Here is a 20,447-nt window from a genome sequence, read left to right on the forward strand (position 1 = left end):
AGGCAAAAATCTGTTTTCAACTTGTCAGCTATTTCTCTTAGAGTCTCATAAGTACTATTAACTTAGAAAAAGAAAACTTTAATGTAACCCATGGCCATTTTTCTTAAATATTCTGACAGGATCCCATGATCATAAGATTCTTCTACAAAGACACTTTAAACTTAATTTCTGAGACCCATGGACAATGATGTCTGGCTGGTTCAAAGGTATCTTTAACTATATTCAATAGAGGATTCACATGAAAATTGGGACTTTTTCTTCAAGCACCAAAGGTATATTAAAGGATGGTTTCCTAGTTCTGGATTTTCTGTGACTTACCTCTAAGGTGTCTGCATCTGCCTCTCCCTCCAGCTCCACTGTATTGCCCACTCCATTGCTTAGCATCTCTTTTACCAAAGAACAAAATCTAGAAGAGCAAATGCCACAGAATACCACTCATCAGGATCACTCTTTCCCCTTATGTTTAACTTAACCTTATTGTATTATATTGTACCTAAACATAAAATAAACTTCTACAAGTTGTAAAACAATCATTCTACTCTTGATTTGACATGGTACTTTGGTGATTCCCTAATCTAGTTCAAAACATACGTGATGCCTAAGTCCTCTACTTAGAAATACTAAGTCTGAAGTATTTCTATCAACTAGTTGGTTACCTGATTCCAAAGTACCTCTCTTAAATGCAGCACATATGTAAAACAGAAGAACAGTTTCTCTTCTAGTAAACTGAAGATTTTTTTGTAGGTTCTATACATAGACTAGCGTCAACCACATTTTGTGTATAGGTACCACATTTCTTTATCCATATATCAGCTGATGGACACTTAGACTGTTTCCATTTTTTGGCCATTAAGTGCTGAGATAAACTTAGGAGTACAGATGTTTTTTTTGACAGACTGATTTCAGGTCAGAATAGAGTGATAATTACCAAAGGCAGAGGACAACAGAGGACAGGGAGGGATAGAAAAAGATTATCAGGGGCTGGCAAGATGGCTCAGTGGCTAAGATCACTGGCTGCTCTTCCAGGGGACCTGGTTTCAATTCCCAGCACCCACATGGCAGCTCACAACTGTCTGGAATTCCAGTTCATACAGACATACAAGCAGATAAAACACAGATGCACATAAAATAAGAATAGGCTATATCCAGTTAGGATGGATATGTAGATCAATGGAATAGAAGTCCAGAAGCAAGTTCTATAAATTTAGAGGGCCAACTCATTTTCTAAGAGTACCAAGACTATTTGATGGAGAAAAGAACATTCTTTTCAACAAATGGTATTGGGACAATCAAATACCTCATACAAAAGTTCAGATATATTCCTATCTTATAGTATATTAAAAATTAATTAAAGGGATGGTGACATACTCAGTGGGGAAAGTCACTTGCTGCCAGACCTGAAGACCTAAGTTTAATCTCTGGGATCCATATGGTGGAAGGAGAAAGCCTATTGGAGCAAGTTGTCCTCTCTCCTTCACATGAGCCCCCTGTACCCCTGAACAATAAGTATATAAGTCAAAGGAATGAAAATGAACCAGAGATCTAAATATGACAGCCAAGCCTGTTAAATTTATACAAGAAAAAGAACTATACAGTACCTTGAATTAGGCAAATAATATTATTTTATTTATGTGTGTTTGTGTCCCTGCTAATCAGTACATATACCATGTGTGCGCAGTGATCATGGAGGCCAGAAGAGGGCAATGGATCCCCAAGATCTGGAGTTACAGGTGACTGTGAGCTGCTTGTTGTGGGTTCTCTGCAAGTACTCTTAAGTGCTGAGCCATCTCCAGTCCCTAAAACTTTTAAGTATAAACAAAACTCAAATAACAAGAAAAATGGATAAAGCTAATAATTAAAAATGTTTGTGCTACCAAGCCAAACTAGTGGGAACTCATGAACTTTAGACCAACAGCTGTGGAGCCTCCACAGGACTGGACTAGGCCCTCTGCATAGGCGAAACAGTTGTGTAGCTTTGTCTACTTAAGAGACCCCCTGGCAGTAGGATCAGGATCCATTCCTGGTGCATGAGCTGACTTTTTGGAGCCCATTACCTATGGTGGGACACCTTGCACAGCCTTGATGCAGGGGGTAGGGGCTTGAACCTGCCTCTACTGAATGTGCCAAGCTCTGTGGACTCCCTATGGGAGACCTTGCCTTGTTGGAAGAGGGAATGGGGGAGTGGGTTGGGGGGAGGTAGGAGGGGTGGGAGGAGGGAGGAGAAGGGGATCTGTGATTGGTATGTAAAATGAATAAAAAATTCTTTAATAAAAAATGTTTGTGTTATATGTGATACTATCAGTGACATTAAAAGACAACCGAAGAATGGAAGAAAGTCTTAGCAAAGTGCATCTGGGTATGTATGGAGAATATATAAGTAAATATAAGTAAACCATAATAAAAAGGCAAATAGCCCAACTAAAATTGGACAAACATCACTTTCACTAGCTGATTCAAGTTAACATCATCAGGAATAACACAAAACTATTAAGTGTGATGGCTTGAAAGAAAATGACCCCCAAAGGGAGTAGCACTATTAGAAGAGGTAGCCTTATTGGAGTAGGCATGATCTTGTTGGAGGAAGTGTGTCACCGTGGAGGCGGGCTTTGAGGTATCATATATACTCAAGCCACGCCCAGTGAGCCAGACCATTTCCTATTGCCTGCAAGATGTAGAACTCTCAGCTACCTCTCCAGCACCATTTCTGCCTTCACACTGTCATGTTCTACTACAATGATAATGGACTGAACCTCTGAAACTGTAAGCCACCACCTCAATTAAATGTTTTTCTTTGTAAGAGTTGCTGTGGTCATGGTGTCTCTTCATAGAAATAGAAACACAAAGACACTGAGTATCCTCTAATATGAGGCACTAAGTAATATACAGTATCTTTTTTGTGCTATTCCTACCCCAAATACATAATACACATATAATTATGAGGAAACAGCAAACAAAACCTAAATTAAAGCACTACACAACATATAATGCCTGTGCTCTTTGAAAGTATTAAATCTTCAAAATGAGAGAAGGCTATAATGCAAAGATGGAAACTAAATGAAGCATATGATTCTAGATTGGACTGCAAACCAAAGGTAAAATACCTTGTTTTGCTATAAAAAGCATTAGGAGGAAAATAAATACAATTTTGTACTAGATTATAATCCCATGGCCATCTTAATTCCTAATTATGTAACTATAGTAAGTATGTAAGTGAAGAAGATTCCTTGTTTTTAGAAAATATACTGGAATATTTAGAGGCAGTGCAGCATTATTTCTATGGCTTACTCTTCATTATTTTAGAGAAAACAAGCATATGCATATAGAAACAAGATGACATGACTGTACCAAAGGGTAGCATTGAGGAATTCTAGGTAAAGCATATTTGGAAATTCTTACTACTTTATTGAGACCTTCCTACAGCTTTCAACATTTTTTTAGTTGGGCAAAGGAGTTGAATGCATGTTTCTTTAAAGAGAATACAAAAGTGTCCAATCCACACATGAAAAGATGCCTAGAATCATTTGTCATTAGGGAAATGCAATCCAAATACACAATGCAATTCAAATGAACATCGATCAAAATAGCTAGAACTAAAAGAACAAACAATGAAGGGACAGGGAGGTGAAGAAATTGGAACCTTCACATATTGCTAATGGGAATGTAAAGTGGGAAAAAAGTTACCTTAAAATTCAGTATTTTGATGCCATAAATCTACAAGTTTGTGTACTCACAAAACTTGCATATGGATGTACACAGAAGCAAAATTCACAATAACTCAAAAGATAGAAGCATCACACATGACCAGCAACTGATAAGCAGACAAATAAAATGCACCATTAGATATACAAGGGAGTACTGTTACTCAGCCCCTCAAGGCATCAAAGTATTGATACTGGTATGCCATGGAAAACTCGATGCTACTGAGAGGCCAGGCATGAAAGGCCACACATTATGCCACAACATGAACACAAATGTCCAAAATTGACAAATTCATAGAAAGTAGGTTGGTATAGTATAGGGCTGAAGTTATAGAGGGTGAAGATAGGAGAAAATGGTAAGTGAATATTAACTGCTACTGGGTTTCCTTTAGGAATAATGAAAATATTATCAAATTACATTGTGATGGTTGTAAAAGCCTGGAACTTCATTAAAATCATTAGCTTATATACTTTGCATGGTTACAATATATGTGGATTCTATCTCAATGCTGTAAAAACAACTGTTTATGAATTAAAATTTCAAGAAAGATAGTACAGTTAATAAACATTTTATAATAAAGATCCTTTAAGATCATCTGTCATAAATTTGTTGCACATATGTAAATTAGCTATAACTCACCTATTACACTGTTCTTCGGTGGAAAAGTAGATTTGAAAGTCATCAGAATTATCATGGACATAAAGAAAACAGCACCGCTCATCAAATTTGGATAGGCTGTAAAATTTCAAAACATAAGAATGCTTATACAAAGCTGGCTGTGGTGGCACATGCTTTTAATCCCAGTACTGGGAAGCAGAGACAGGTGGATCCTTGAATTTGAGGCCAGCCTGGTCTTCAGAGCAAGTTCCAGGACAGCCAGTGCTACACAGAGAGACCATGTCTCAAAAAAAAAAAAAACAATAACAACAACAAAGAGAATGCCTATACACACACATTTTGATGCTTTTTTAATTTGTAAAGAAAATCTAAAAAAAAATCTACCTTAGATTTTCTTTCATTTTCTAAGTTCCTGATTTTATTAATCATTACTTTAATTTTATTTTTAAATCATGCATAATTTGAGCCGGGCGTTGGTGGCACACGCCTTTAATCCCAGCACTCGGGAGGCAGAGCCAGGCGGATCTCTGTGAGTTCGAGGCCAGCCTGAGCTACCAAGTGAGTTCCAGGAAAAGGCGCAAAGCTACACAGAGAAACCATGTCTCGAAAAACTAAAAAAAAAAAAAAAAATGCATAATTGTATGTGCCTCTCTGTGCAGGTTCTGCAGAGACCAGAAAAGGCTGTGGGATCCTTCAGAGCTAGAGTTACAGAGCTGGTGATTGTGATCCATCTAACATGGGTGCTGGGACCTGAATTCAGCAGTGAGTGCTCTTGACCACTGAGCCATCTCTCTAGGCCCAATGATTCATTAATCTTTTAGAAAATACACCCACAATTTGCCTTTACTTACTCCATGAAATTTAAAATTAGAGGCATTTATATTGCAAATATATTTATCAATTGACTTTAACATGTATCAAGAGATTCCTCTACATTCGGGGCAAAGAATACATGGGCAACAGAAAAGGTTAGAAAATATTATCTCTGTCTTCTAGGAATTTATAATCTTACAGAAACAGAAAGGTAAGAGTATTTATGAAATAATTATAGTCTCAAAGGAATCTTTACACTTGGAAAGTATCAGGACACAATATTCATGGTCACGCAACATAAACTTGAGAAAGACTTTTAAATGTTTTCTAGTCTATTTCCACCCAATGTCTGGACCTGACTTACAGGGCTTCAAACAAGCAATATTCAGTTTGCTTAAATGCATCCAGTAAATGAAAGTCATCACACTCTATCTACTTATAGATTTTGCTGTTAGAAAGTTCATTCATATGGGGTCAATGTGAAATGATTCTCATTCTGCCAGGTGGTACTACAGAGAAATCAGGCCAGTTTACCATCTATCCAATTAGCTCTTTAAACAAATGAAGCCACAAATCTGGCCCCTTGTTTGCCATTTCTTTTGACCAAGAACCTGTTTGTTGTCTCTTTCTTTTCAGACAAGGTATTGCTGTACAGCTCAGGGTGGTGCTGAGCTTGTTATGTAGCTTCAGCTGGACTTCCAACTCATGATTCTCCTGCTTTCGCCTCCCAATAAAACAAACATTTCTTAAACTATTCTTAATGCTATAGATGACACAAAAAGATGTATTAAAACAGCAACAGCTCAAGGTGATTTAAAACAAATTAAATCTAGGTTATAAATGAGCCAGTTCTGAAAAACTAATCTATAAAAAAATAACTACCATAGGATCCAAAGCATGCCTGTCACGTTATGCTAGTCCTGAAGTCTGAGTCACAGCCCTCTGTAAATCCCTGCTGAATTGGCAGCTAGAAGTATCTCCTTGAAGATATATAAAACAGAAGGTCATGACTACAACTTCTTGTACAACATTGTTTCACATAAGACAGTCTTGAAAATGTCTTTTGCACTATTTTGTAGTTTCTAGGCAATATTATCCAAGTACACCATTATTTTATTTAATCACTGATGTGTTCAGGACAGGATCATGCTGGGTGTGAAGGTAATTAGGGATTCATTTAGTGGTTTCTGAGTTAAGTCTTATATTTAGAATAAGGACAGAAAACTCTAGTCTAAGCTCCTGATTTGATTAAAACAGAAAAAACAGAAACCTACAGAGGCCAAGTGACTTTACAATGTCACATATCCAAGAGAGAACTCCTATCTACTTCATAGCAACTCCCACTTTTGGACATCCTGGCATGTTGAGTAGGGCAGCTGAGGTATGTTAGTCTGGCTTGGGGTAAGCCACGAAAGCAAGTTGCATACTTCTTGGAATATATCATCTGTGTCCCTGTTAATAGTACCCTTGCCTCTAGAGCTCTGTCCAGGAGGCTCTACTCAAATACTAGACTCAAGTAACTTCTAACTTCAGCCCTTAGGGGATGATGGTGGTGAGCACTTGAACATTTGGCTCTAAAAAGATATTCTTTGTTCAGCCAAGAGACAGAACTTCTCTTTAAAGTTTGATAGCCAATCATTTCTTCTACCGGATGAGAAAAGTTACCATATTACAAGTCAGGAGGCCCTTACTAGCATCACACTATGAACTTCAAATAGGGCAACAATAAAGAAAATAAATAGCCTGTTAGTTCTGTTAAAAATAAAGACTCACATCTTACAAATATGTGGAAACATCAAAGTACATTAAACACCAATAGTATTTGTATTTAAACAGATAGCAGTTATATTTTCTCTTGTGCTCTTACCTTATTCCCTTAATAGAAGGGGGTGTAAAATTCCACTCATGGATTTGTTTCTGCAAGTATCAAAGACAAGTCAATAGCTTATTTTTTCTCAATAAAGTATCATTTTTTGGTTTCATCCTATAGTCAATTTTTTTTTCTAGTTTTTTTTCAACAGTGATTAAGGGTTAGAGCCATATACTTTGCATAACTTGGATCACATAACATATTCTGAGATATGAAAATTTGTGTCTCTGATCCAGTTTAGAGTAAACAATATAAATTTGAAATACATAGCTTGAGATAGATACACTACCCACACAAAAACACACATTGAGTAGTCTTTCATCTTCTGTCAACACAGTAAGCAAACTCTGAAATCGCCTTAAGACAGCCCATATCAGTTGAATGGCTTATAAAAATATTTGGAGAAGTAAGACTGACAAAACTCATTTATCTTCATTTCACTTTCTCCCTGGACACAGAGCTAACCCAAATTTCAGTCTCTCTTGTAGTTAGATGAGGCCATATAACAGAGTCCTTACCAGTGGGGTATGAGAAGCCCATAAAAACCTCTATGAAAGCTGAACAGAGGGGCACAAGCCTGTAATCCCAGCACTAAGGAGGCAAAAGATTGCCACAAATTCAAGACTAGCCTGGTCTACATTGTAAATTGCAGGCCACCCAAGGCTACAGGGTGAGAGCCTATATCCAAAAAGTAAATGAAAAATAATTTCCCCAATAACAAGCACATTTCCTTCTTATAAAAACAAACAGAGTATCCCCCAAACCCCTACTGCAATCTTCTATCTTCTTTTTATCCAGCTATTCCAAGATGGTATGAGGTCTTCTGTTAACCTGGATATGGCATGAGGCATACACAAAATTTTATCATGTTAAAATATTAAAATTGGGGGCTGTTTTAACAGCATGGCAAGAAAACTAATGGGTTTCACTATATACCAAGATTCAACTTTCAAAACAACTGTCCCTTCCCTCCACCACCGTTTCTTGCTCTTAAAAGTTGCATAAAGTTAAGCCTTAGAAGGAACGTCTAAAACACAGTTTCAGAAAAGCCAAAGACGGCACCACCAACATATAATTGCAGAAAATAATTTTAAATAGGAAAATTCACTTGGATTTCCTAAGGTTGTTGGAAATTGGTCTTTGGGATTAAATATACCACAGAAATAATCAAACTCCACAACTCAGCCTGAACTCCAAGGCAGTTGGTTGTTAGTATTTCCCAGCACACTACTGCCTCATACTTCCAATGAGTTTGAATTCTTAATAAACCAGGAATTTAGTCTCATTTTGCAGTGACATTACATGAAGTTGTATGCATGCATATGAGTGTTCTCTTCCCATCACCCATACATATGCCACCAGGAAAAATACAACTGTGAAAAAAAGTGTCATCTCATTCTAGGCAATTCATTCTTGCTTTTCACAATCTGCAGATTTTCAAAATTGCAATGAACGCACATAAAATTTCTATCTCTCTGACATTTCCTCTGACAAGTATAAGAACTTAACAAAACATTTTATTGTCAAGAAAAACTTTCTTTGTGAGATTAGTTCTTTTCCATTTCTTACTAAGAAAAATTTAAGATATTAACAATTAGTGAGATACATGCACCAAAGGAAATTTCACTTAAGAGCCAGCAACCATTCCAGGATTCAAACGAAGGAGGCCACATTGGTAGAATTCCATAACATCAAAACTATTTTGCTTTAATAGCATTAGGTTTTTCTACAACCATCTGTCAAAATATGAGGTTATTTCACATTTCTATCAATGAAATTACGAGACTAGAGATCTGAACTTTGAAGTTCCTACCACACTGATAGTAACATCCACGGTACAAAGAAAGTAAGGAGATTTAGTGATTGGAACAGGAACTTCTATCTTGAAGACATGGAAATGGCTTTCAGAAGTCTGCCTAAAGGGAACTGGGGCAGGGTTTACTAATGTTCTACTCCTTGATTTATGCTGACTTCTGAAGTGCATTCACCTTTAAATTCACCACATCATACATTTATGATTTGAACATGTTTTCATGTATATATAATACAGATAGACTTTCCCCAGTCTGTAATATTGGGGTTCAGAAATGTTTCAGATTCTGCAATATATCCATAGACTTTAATAGTTGAGCATCTCTGATCTAAATATCTGAATTCTGAAATGCTCCAAAATCTAAAGCTCTGTGACTAGCAGCAGTTGAAGAACTTCAGATTTTGGACTATTTCAGATTAGGGAGTGCCACCTGTACTTCAATGACAAAATTTTAGAAGAACAAAGAGGAGGCAAATTAAATAAAACGTGTGTACTTTTCAAATGAGAAATATCTATATATGTATGTGCTTGTACATACATAAATCATACACACACACACACACACACACACACACACACACAATTTCTCTCTTTTGCATTCACATTATTTAATATACATAGTGCAGGAAAAATACAAGCACATCATGGCAGCTCATCCTCATTAATGATTGTTTCTTTAACTGTATTTTCAACAAGAAGATTACTCCAGAGTTAAACATTAGACAAGATTACTGGCCTTCACTTGAGATTTGACTATATTTGCTAAGGCATTTCTAATTTGAACTTGAGCCTCTGTTTACTTTACAATGCTGTGTTTTATTTGTGAAGATAATGCGTATTTTTACCTGACATCATAATCATTCTCATTTTTGCTAACAGGGAGAAAAATAATCTTCCTTTGCTCAGCTAATGGTAGAAGTCTCCCCATACTCCATGGAAACACACGCATAGCAAATAAACCTATCTAATGTGCTTGTCACAGGTACTGTGCTTCATTAATGCAGAATTTATGAAAGAAAAAACCCAATGAAATACTTTACATAAACAGATGAAGATACTTCTATTACCACAAACCTGAAGTCCCAGCTCAGCATTCTGTAATCTTTATAATGGGCAATTATAATTGTTAGTATGAATATAAGTTTGATAGTAGCTATCAAAGTTATAAACATACTTGAGTCAAGGGCACCCATCTCTAAGATCACTGGCAAGGGTGAAAAATGGAAGAATCTTACTAGGTATCAATAAGAATGGTGAAATAAAGTAGGTTAATTTAGACCAAGAAACACACCATACAATATGAAAACATAGGAATATGGCATTTTAAAAATCAGGTAGTTGAGTGTGTGTTTTGTGAAAAACTGCCCATGATGTATAGAAATCTTTAAAAACAAGTTTCAAAAGTAAAAAAATATGTTAGGCCAATGTAAAAGCACTTGATGCACAAACCTGATGACTTAAATTTGATCCTCAAATCTCAAAGTAGGAGAGAACCACATCTTGAAAGTTCTTTTGACCATCAATTGCCAGTTATGACATATGCACATATGTGTACACACACAAATAAATACAAATTTTTTAATTTAAATATATGTTGTATGTTCACACCATAATGTAAAATGTCTGTGTGTGTAAAATAGGGAATATGTGTGTGTATATTATGCATATACAAGTGAATTTGGGGCAAGGATAGAAGGATATTCACCAAATCACTAGAGATGGAGATGGAAATTGGGGCAAGGTTTGAGAAATATGAAGGAACTTTACATATTCTGTATCTACTTCCTTAAAGTCTATTTTTTTTTGTTTTAGGACAGGGTTTCTCTGTGTAACAGCCATGGCTGCCCTACAACTAGCTCTGTAGACCAGGCTGGCCTTGAACTCACAGAGATCTGCCTGCTTCTGCTTCCTGAGTGCTGGGATTAAAGAAGTGCCACCACCACCTGGCCCTTATGATCTAACTTTTGAAAAAAAACCCAAAATTGTACTTGTTTTATATTTATTATACATAAACACACACACACACACACACACACACACACACACACACACACACACACACACACATGCTCTCCATGCCCACATACACAAAATAGATTTCTTTCATCTGTGATTATAGTTTCATACACAATCTCATAATTTACAAGTTAAGCATGGGTGCCTATTATTTCTAACACTACCACATATACTGTCCTATTTGAAGATCAAATTATTGATTCAATCATATGGAAGCAAGGGCTATTCGTGATTTTTCCCCTTACCATTTCTGTGGGTGAGACATGCCATAAAGAAACAGTCCTTTCCTCAGCTTCATTGTTGATAGAGACATAAGAAGGCTGGTAGACTTTGGTTGGCTCTATTACCAGAACCTAAAATAAGAGCAGAGTTTTACAAAACACAGCAATCTACAACAGGTGACTCTGCCAGTGAGGAAGTGGAAGAATTTGTACTCAACAAATACAAAGGAGCAACTATGCCAAGCATGGCTCTAGGAGCCAGGCCTATAGCATAGCACATAATCCTCATGCATCCCTGGCTGCATGAGGATTCTGTTTCAATGAGGGCACCCAGAACAGTGAACCACAAGGCTATCCAATCCAATGGCACACAACACTTCAAAAAGAGTATGTCGGAAACAGGGAGGTTATGCCTCATCCTACAGGGAGGACAAGAGAGGCCCGCTTGAGAAGGTGACAGAAGAAGGAAGGAAGTTACTGTTTTTGAGAGAAATAAGGAAGTAGACAGACAGGGCAGCCAGCAAGTACCAAGTATGTACATATGCAGGCAAATGAAAAGTGAGTGCTGTTTCCAAGTAACACTAGTTAATTGGTTAAGAACATGTGAGGGCAACAAGGAAGAAAGGGAAGGGAGAGAAAGAGCACGTAGAAGTAGGTGGAGAGGATGAGAAAGCAAATTCCCAAACAGAGCAACAACACATTTAGTATGATAAACTTAAGTACAGCTTACACAGGTGTGTGCTTTCTTACTGATTCGTACCTATCCAATTTGAAACATTTAAAATTAAAACAACATTTTAAAATGTATTACCCAGAAACAAAATAATTACAATCACTTCCGATAACTGCATTTTTTGAGTAGTCAATGAAATTCTTTTTAAAATCACCCATATTCACAAAGTATCATGGCATAAATATGAAATACAATTATTGAATTTCAATTTCTAGAATACTTAGATATCTTAATTATAAAAATTTATGAGATACCCATAAAACTGAAACAAAACTAAATGAAAAGCTAAAAGCAATTCTGCTTTTTCAACAAGGTTTTAAATATTAATTAGTAGCACCGGAGGCAAACCAAAGTTTTGGAAAAGACAGTTTGAAATTCCATGTACAACATGTTTTAGAACAAGATCTCTTCATTTTTGTCTTACTATTTTTGAATCAAATTATTCTCTCTCTCTCTCTCTCTCTCTCTCTCTCTCTCTCTCTCTCTCTCTCTCTCTCTCTCTCTCTGTGTGTGTGTGTGTAAGGGTGCTGTTCTAATTATTGGGGGACATGTAGCAGACCCCCTAGTCCTTACACCTTATTGTCAGTAGCATCACATCTGGTTCTAACAACCAAAAGTGTCTCCAAATTCTGCCAAATGTCCTTGAGTGAAACAAAATTACATTCAGTTGAGAGCCACTATTTGAGACACATGGGCAATTTTTTCCCAGAGACTAACTTATCGTTTGCTGATTCCACAGAGGACTATTATCCAAATATTATAACTTGCAGTTTTCTTCCTTTTTAGAGTTTTTAATAATTATATAGTATGAATCCCCAGTCTCTTTGGTCTATCTTAAAAGATTGGGACTAGTGGTATTGCTCAGTGGTAGAATATTTGGCTAGCATGTGCCAGTTCTTAGGTTTGATTCCAGCAAAGGAACAAACACCTCAAAACAAAAACAAGATTTAGCATATCTTACTGGAAATCTGAGTCCATTAGTAACTTCATTTGTTGCTTCAAAAATTATATCTAGCCAGAAGTTAAGCCGTTCCTGCCTGGGTGAATGTTCTGTAATGGGTTTCTTGAAGCGCTGAATTAACAGCAAGTTCTGAACTAATGACCGCAGGTACCTGGGGAAAAAAATCACAAACCTCATAAATTAGATTCCTAAAGAAACTGAAATCAATTCTAATCCCTTTCAAAGAAGTTTCCCAAAACAAAGCCTTATGTACTTCAATTTGCATTTGTCATGAGCTCTTCATAAAGTCACTGAGCAACCACATAACTATTCATAAGAAATAAAAACAGGCAAAATCAGTCCAACACAATTCTAAAAGACAGCTTTTTCTAACACCTCAATTTTAGTACATACTATCCAACATTTTTGGCCTATTGGCTAAGACCAAGCATCAGTATGACATCTAATTGTAGTGGAAAGCACGGGATAACTGTTTTAGAAAACAAAAGCAATTAGTTTAACAGAAAAAGCAACTACAAAATTCTAATATGTCATATCCCTTTTTTAAAAAATTTAGGTAACCTATCTGTTTTAAGGTATTTTTAGAAATAGTATACCAAAACCTTGATTAAGTATGCTCTACTGACAATATCTTGCAAATCCATAGCATAATATCACAATCAAATCATAGTATAGTATCAAAATCAAATTCTGCCATTGGTACAGTCAAAGTGGAGCTCATGCCTATCACTATGAGCCACCACCTCAAGTTGCTGTCCTATAGTAACAATTCCTTCCTTCCTGTCCCCATCCTCTCCCTCAATTCCAGCAACTGCTTACCTAAAACTTGTCTTTTACTTAAACAAAATCATCTGGCCAGGTAGACTTTCATGTCAGGAAGCCTTGATTCTGCCTCTACTTTGCTATCTTCAGCAAACTGAATATTTGGAAATGTAGTTGTCAGGCAGTGGTGGTTACAAGCTCTCTGGTACTAAATAGGGATGGTTAATATGAAAGCATCATTGTATTATTTGGTTCTTTGAGGATAAAGTATGGAGTAATCTAGAAAAGTAGACCCGTTAAAACTCTGGCTGACTTGTTTGGGCACTTACCAGGCCTTAGCCATCCAAAAGTAACACATTCCACATATAGGTCTGGCCCTTGTCTAGATACCACTGCTCTAAGCTCTGGAATATCCTGTCTGCTGAGGATGTGTTTTACAGGGCCTTTGGCCATGCTAGACAGTCTGCATTAACAATATGACTCATGGTGGAAGCCTTTGTCCATGCACCATATCAGTTTGACCTCTGGAGAAGCTGAAGACTGATAATTAAGAGCAGCCATATGAACACTTTGTGCTGATATAATTCACCTTAATTTAAAAAAGCTGCTCATCAAGGCTTACTGAGCTTTCCTGGCTGGCAATACTTCATACCTGCTGTCACATACTGGTGATGGGAGAATTATGCACCATGCATACTATTCCATTGAGAAATGGGAATTGGAAGTGTGTACATAATCTCCTCTAGACACATGATCCAAGAATTTTGCCATCACTGATTTAATTTGTATTATTTTGTTGTAACAAGCCATTAACAGTGAGTATAATAACAATTATGAGTTCTCTAAGTCCTTCAAGTACATCCTAATCATCAAACTGGTATAGTCAGAAGTTTTCCTGTGTTCCAAGACTGGCTTTTGGGTACTGGGCACTCTTGACAGTAGGCACAACATTATCAGTCAACTCAGATACTGATGTAAAGGCACTAGATTCAACCCTGGGGCTTCCTCTCTCTGGAGTCTACTTTATCTGGTCCAGTTATAGCAATGTACTTTAAGATTAGGATGTTGTACACAGAAGCCATTCTAAGAGTGTTAGATACCCAATGTGGACGTACTCTTTCAGTCTAAGAGAACTTCCAAAATGTTGATATGGTCTGAAACCAAATGTTAGTTTGTTCAGACTGGGATAATAGAGTCAAAGTGGGTATGATTAAAGAAATTCCTACCCCCAGAATCCAACTGGTCTACTAAACTGAAAAGTAAGAACTAGCAGGTAAACATGGGCCATTTGAAGTAATTAAAAAAAAAAGCATGCAAATGTAAGGTGAGCCCTAGTCAAGAGAATCCAAAATCTGAAATGTTCCAAAACCCCCAAATTTTGAGTGTTGTAGCTGTACTTCTGTGTTTATTACAGCATGATTCACAGTAGTAGAATCATGCAATCAGCCTAGGAGTCCATCAACAGGGAAAAATGATATAAACAATTGAGTGTTATTTGGCTATGAAGAATGAAATTATAACATTTGACGGAAAATGGATGGAACTAAAGACCATCAGGTTAAACAAAATAATTCAGGCCATTGAAGAAAAATATGTGGAAATGTAGTTTTAATTAAAAAAAAAAGACTTGAAAGTTGAAGGGGTACTGTTTTGGAAAAGGAAGGAGACCAGAGAGAAGGAGGGGATATGGGAGAAGGTAAAGGGGGTGAGTACAATCAATAATTACATGATCATTCATACAGAAGACTTTAACAATGAAACCCATCATTTGGCATAGTCAACATACACAATTTTAACATTTGGGTTTTGAAACAGTTTGGATTTGAGTTAGGGATGCTCAAGTAATAAAGACTATAGAAATATTTTTTTTTTAAAAAGAAAAACAACCCAAACTCCCAAATCTCAAATGCTTAGAGTTCTAAGTATTTCAGATAAGGAATATTCAACCTGAAATAGAGCTGTATTTTAGAAAACTCAGATAACATGGATAAGAGAAAACATAAAATTAAAACCTTTATCAAGTCATCTCTCTAAGGTAAGTCCTATTAATATCTAAGATAACATCCCTCTTTATCATTTACTCATTATGCAAGTATCTACTGAGCATTTATTGTGAGACTATAGCTATCAATAAGGTAACCATAATTCTAATGGAGCTTCGGATATCTATGTGGAAATCTGATATTGTCCATGTTTTTTTCTATGAGTAGCATACCAAGCACACATTTTTTAATTAAAATAAGAGTCTATAGAAAAGTGGTTCTCAAAGTGTGGTCCCCAGATTATCAGTAGTAGCAGCTTATAATTTGAAAATGCAAATTCTCAGGCTCTACTGTAGGTCTACTTAATGAGATACTAGAGTTTGGGCATCAAAATTTAAGCTTTCATCAATACCAATGATTCTAATGAACAGTAAAGATTGGGAACTATTAATGCAGGAAACTATAACCTGAACCTGGCCTTTCTCATTCTCTAATAAACCCTGAACGCACTCCCTGTCTTTTTAGTAGTCTTCTCTGCACAGTTAAAGGGTTGACTCAGGGGTGTTGTTGTGTCACCATTTTATTAACCAGTCTTTATTATTAGTCTTTTAGTTCCAGTTTTCATTGGAGACAAACATCATCCCCCCCCCAATGGCTTTAAATACTCATCAGGGTGCCACAGGAAGGAGCTGGGGTGAGAGTTTGTTCCATGTATGCTGAGAAACAAAAAAGGGGGGGTGACCTGTGTGACAAGGCCACTGGGGTATCCCATCCCTACCACAGAACAAGGGAGCAGAGTAAGAGATCCTTTCTGGAGAGTCTCAGGGCCATGTAGGAGTCAGTCCTTCCTTGGAGGTAAGATCATCTGGGAGGAAACTGATGAGCAGCTCCCACAATGGCAGTGGCAGGCAATATCTTCCTCAGTGGTATTGCTGGTAGCTGGGATAACCTAGGGCCAGAGGTCCTTTTAAAGGATTGGGGTTCTATAGAAATGGGGGTACATTGTGGAATAGCCAGGCAGTATAGCAACTGAGGACGATGCCAACACCCTTGATGAAGGCCAACAAAATACCCTACATCACCACAGAGCCCACCATGGCTAGCGGACTACTAAGTGCTGCCAGCTCAAGAGTATCATTTTCTTGATGTTCTTTTTCAGTTTTACTATATGCTTTATCACAAACACATACACATACTAATATCAAATAGCATTTTGCTCTTGAAGACACAAACTAAACGAAGTCATGAAGACTGACAGTCTAGTGCTGTGGGATAATGCCCTTGTACACTGGTTTAATAAAATGCTGATTGGCCAGTAGCCAGGCAGGAAGTATAGGCAGGGTGAGAAGACGAGGAGAATTCTGGGAAGAGGAAGTGTTAGGATTCTGCCACTACTCCAGCTGCATGACCACACATGCGCAGTTCAGCAGCTAAGTAAGGGGTCTTACGTCTTACATCATCAGTGTGCGCTGGTGATTCTATGTGCACGGTATGGTCATGCAATCAGCGCATGCATGGCATAGCTCTGTAAGCCCACCTGTGCATGTTCACGGGAATCCTTAAAAAGCTAAACACAGACTCCTCCTCCTCCCTCTCTGCTCTCTCTTCCCCTACTCTCTCTCTCTCTCTCTCTCTCTCTCTGCTCTCTGCACATGCTTCTTCCCCAGGCCTGATTCTTTTGTCCCCCCCCCCCAAATAAAGCTCTGATACTGGGTTTTGTCATGGCTCATGCCTCATGATCTTTCCGCTTATCATTTTTAAAAACAACAGGAAGGGCTGAGTCAGGAGTCACCAGCCAGACACAGAGGAAGCAAGATAAGGCAGAACTGAGAAAAGGTACCAAGCCACGTGGCTAAACATAGATAAGAATTATGGGTTAATTTAAGTGTAAGAGCTAGTTAGTAATAAGCCTGAGCTAATGGCCAAGCAGTTATAATTAATATAAACCTCTGTGTGTTTACTTGGGGGACATGAGTGGGAGAGATGTGTCCCGACTGCTGGCCGGCTGAGACACAGGAAAACTTCCAGCTACAAGTCTAGTCTCAGGGATAGAGCATGCAAAGATAAATTCTAGGTGAACACGTACCTGTCTCTTCTACCCTGCACATAAAAGCAATGAGCCCTCAAAGCTGTTACGTTTGTCTTAGCTTCTTTAATAAAGATGCATTAAAGAAGGCAAAACAGCATTTGTTGCTCAGCTATATCTAACATTTTCTCCTTGAATGAGACATTTCAGAACAGGTTCAGATATGAAGACATGAGATTACTAGGCACAGATGGGACTTACCAGACTGGGGGTTTCAGTTTGAACAACCTCTCTGCTGCCTGGACAGCCTTCCCAATATCACTTGCCAACATGCTGACGGTGAAGAACTGACCTACATCCCAGTAATTGTTCATTTTCTCCAGGCTCCCTTTTCTTCCCAATAAACTGTTCAGCCGGACACCTTAAGAATTTGAATTTTGATATCATGAAAAAAATCTTTCTAGTTCTTCCATATTATACAAGACTTTAGGAAAAGAACAAGTAGGCATTTTATTTAGCTGCTGTCTCAGGTATGCTCCTGGAAAAGCAACTCTAGTTATTTGAACCAACACACACACACACACACACACACACACACACACACACACACGTCTTTCTATGTAGGCCTGGCTCTCTGGAAGTCACTATTAGAATAGGTGAGAATCCACCTGCCTGTGCCTCCTGAGTCCTGTCACTATACCCAGCAAGTTGAACATAATTTTTTAATGCTCAACTTATATAACTAAATCCTAAACATCTGCAATAATAAACAGCTTTACCTATTTTCCTTAGTTCCATCGAAGTTTCAAACTGTTGTCCAGCAACTATCAGCAAAACTGCAAGGTTAATTCCTGAATAAAGAGATGACTGGAGTTCAAACCCTTTGCGATACCTACAATTATAGAACCAACAAATTCTTATTACATCATCTTACTGATTTAGAATGAAATGGGTAGATAATAATACAAACTACCTTTTCATGAAGATATTTATTGCTCTAATGTTTTATAGTCCCTCCCTTAACCCTGATGAACAGGTACACACATCGATGTTTTGAAAATGTAATAGAAACATGGTAACTTACACTAAGAAGTTTTTAGTTTTCCTCCTAAGATTGTTTGACTATATTGACTACATAAATAAGTAAATCATATGAAAACATACAAAAGAAATTTAAAATCCATTATAATCCTCCAAATGACCATAATTTGACATCTAAGTCTCATTTTAAGTTAAACTCTCAGTGTACGTTGGGTATTATTATTTATAGTAATGGCATCGATCATGGGTTATTTCTCTACATGCCATTTGCTTGCTTACATTATCATAACACTGAATCACTTCTTCATGTATGAGGATACTGCTTGAATCTCAGATCCTAAATGCCTATCAATGCAAATGTGCAGGGGAGGCAAGAGGTAGGGAATTACCATATTAGGATAGGGAATGAGATTAAAAACTAGGTGTGCCATTTTATAGGAAAAAGTTTACAGTTTCATCTTAACTCTCCTCTTTATTCTTTACTAGACATAAAATTTTTATGACTACTATGATAAGGAAAAATGATTTATTCAATGGAGTAGTAACACAAACACAGTAAACTACCAAGAGAATTTAGTGACACACTAGTTTTTAAAGTGAGAAGCTATCATTTAGTCAGTTACAATGTAGTTTTATGAGCTTTGGAGGATAATACAAGTACTACCACACAGACCAGAAGACACCAAGAAAATCATGGCTATTCCACTCAACAGAAGTCCAACCTTTCTCTCACTCTTCAATAGTCTAAGACTTAAAATTATTTTCTTATTGTATCTTCCCATTTTTTCTGTCACAATGAAAAGTTATACCAAAGAAAAGCATAGTGGAAGTTCATGCCTCTATTCTCAACACTTTCAAGGCTGAGGCAAGAGATTTGCGATGAACTCAATATCAATGTCACCTTAAAGTAGAATAGGTGGGCAAAGAGAGGGTGATGTGGAATCACAGTCTAAGAGGGAAGTTGAGCTGGAGATCTCTAAGGGTCCTAAGATATGAGGGTGCCTGGGAATCCCAGAAAAATTTATGCGCATAGAAATAAGGTGGCAGAGATGTAGCATATTTCTCTACGCTTTTGTTTTTGGTAGGCCACATGACTTCTTTTAATAAAATGTGGTAGAAGTGAGTTCAAGTGAGTTCCTGAACATTAGCCCCAATAGGCCTTGTAGCTCCCACCTTCACTTTCAACATCAGCTGCCAAATATGCATGAAGCCATCTTAGGTTTTTCTAGTCCTGCCTAACCCTCAAGCTGATAGCAACTTTAGGAGTGAGGCCTAGGAGAGGAAATGCCTCAAAATCCCACAGAATCACAAGCTTCCAAAAAAACGTAGCTACTAACTAACATTCAGGGATTTTATAGAGCAAGGACACTCCCTAAAATATATCCATTGCCTAGAAGTGAGAATACTCCTCTTAGAAATGAATGTCAGTCTTGGATGAAAACTCTCTCATGATGTCCTGTCCCGTTTAAGAGTAAAATAATCATCTTATGTTTCATTTCATTGCTCTTCTTTTGCCTGTTTCTCACCATCACTAAGTGTATCCAGCATGCTTCTGCCCCAGCACCTTTGCCCTTGCTCTCCTCTTACATGGAACACCTTCTTCACAGTTATCTGTGAAGCTGCACTACCTTCATCTCTGTACTGGCCTTCGCTATTCTATTTCAAAACACAAACTAGGGACTGGAACTACAGCTCAGTAACTGAGCACTTGTGTAGTATGCACAAGATCCTGGGTTTGATCCCTAGCACTCCAAAAATAAATTAAAATTTTAGACCACTCTCTCAACCTTCTTTTTACCCTCCCTCCCTGCTTAACTCCCCACCTAAGTCTTCACCATCAGCTAATAGCCTATAGATTTTATTTGCTTGCTGACTTCCCTTACCAGCAAGGC

The 20,447-nt window shown here is 37.4% G+C and overlaps 1 protein-coding gene across 1 annotated transcript in view; it reads right to left on the reverse strand.

Moving 5' to 3' along the window:
- Positions 1-20,447, reverse strand: part of Map3k15 (mitogen-activated protein kinase kinase kinase 15) — a 129,455-nt gene that overhangs the window by 29,191 nt on the left and 79,817 nt on the right. Inside the window, exons 8-14 of the mRNA XM_059250048.1 lie at positions 18,294-18,406; positions 17,776-17,935; positions 12,745-12,895; positions 11,075-11,182; positions 6,998-7,047; positions 4,339-4,434; positions 319-406 (exon numbers count right to left, since the gene is read on the reverse strand). Coding sequence (XP_059106031.1) covers positions 319-406; positions 4,339-4,434; positions 6,998-7,047; positions 11,075-11,182; positions 12,745-12,895; positions 17,776-17,935; positions 18,294-18,406 — 766 coding nt within the window. The remainder of the gene's footprint in view (positions 1-318; positions 407-4,338; positions 4,435-6,997; positions 7,048-11,074; positions 11,183-12,744; positions 12,896-17,775; positions 17,936-18,293; positions 18,407-20,447) is intronic.

This window comes from Peromyscus eremicus, chromosome X (genome assembly GCF_949786415.1).
Source record: "Peromyscus eremicus chromosome X, PerEre_H2_v1, whole genome shotgun sequence".
Lineage (NCBI taxonomy): Eukaryota > Metazoa > Chordata > Mammalia > Rodentia > Cricetidae > Peromyscus > Peromyscus eremicus.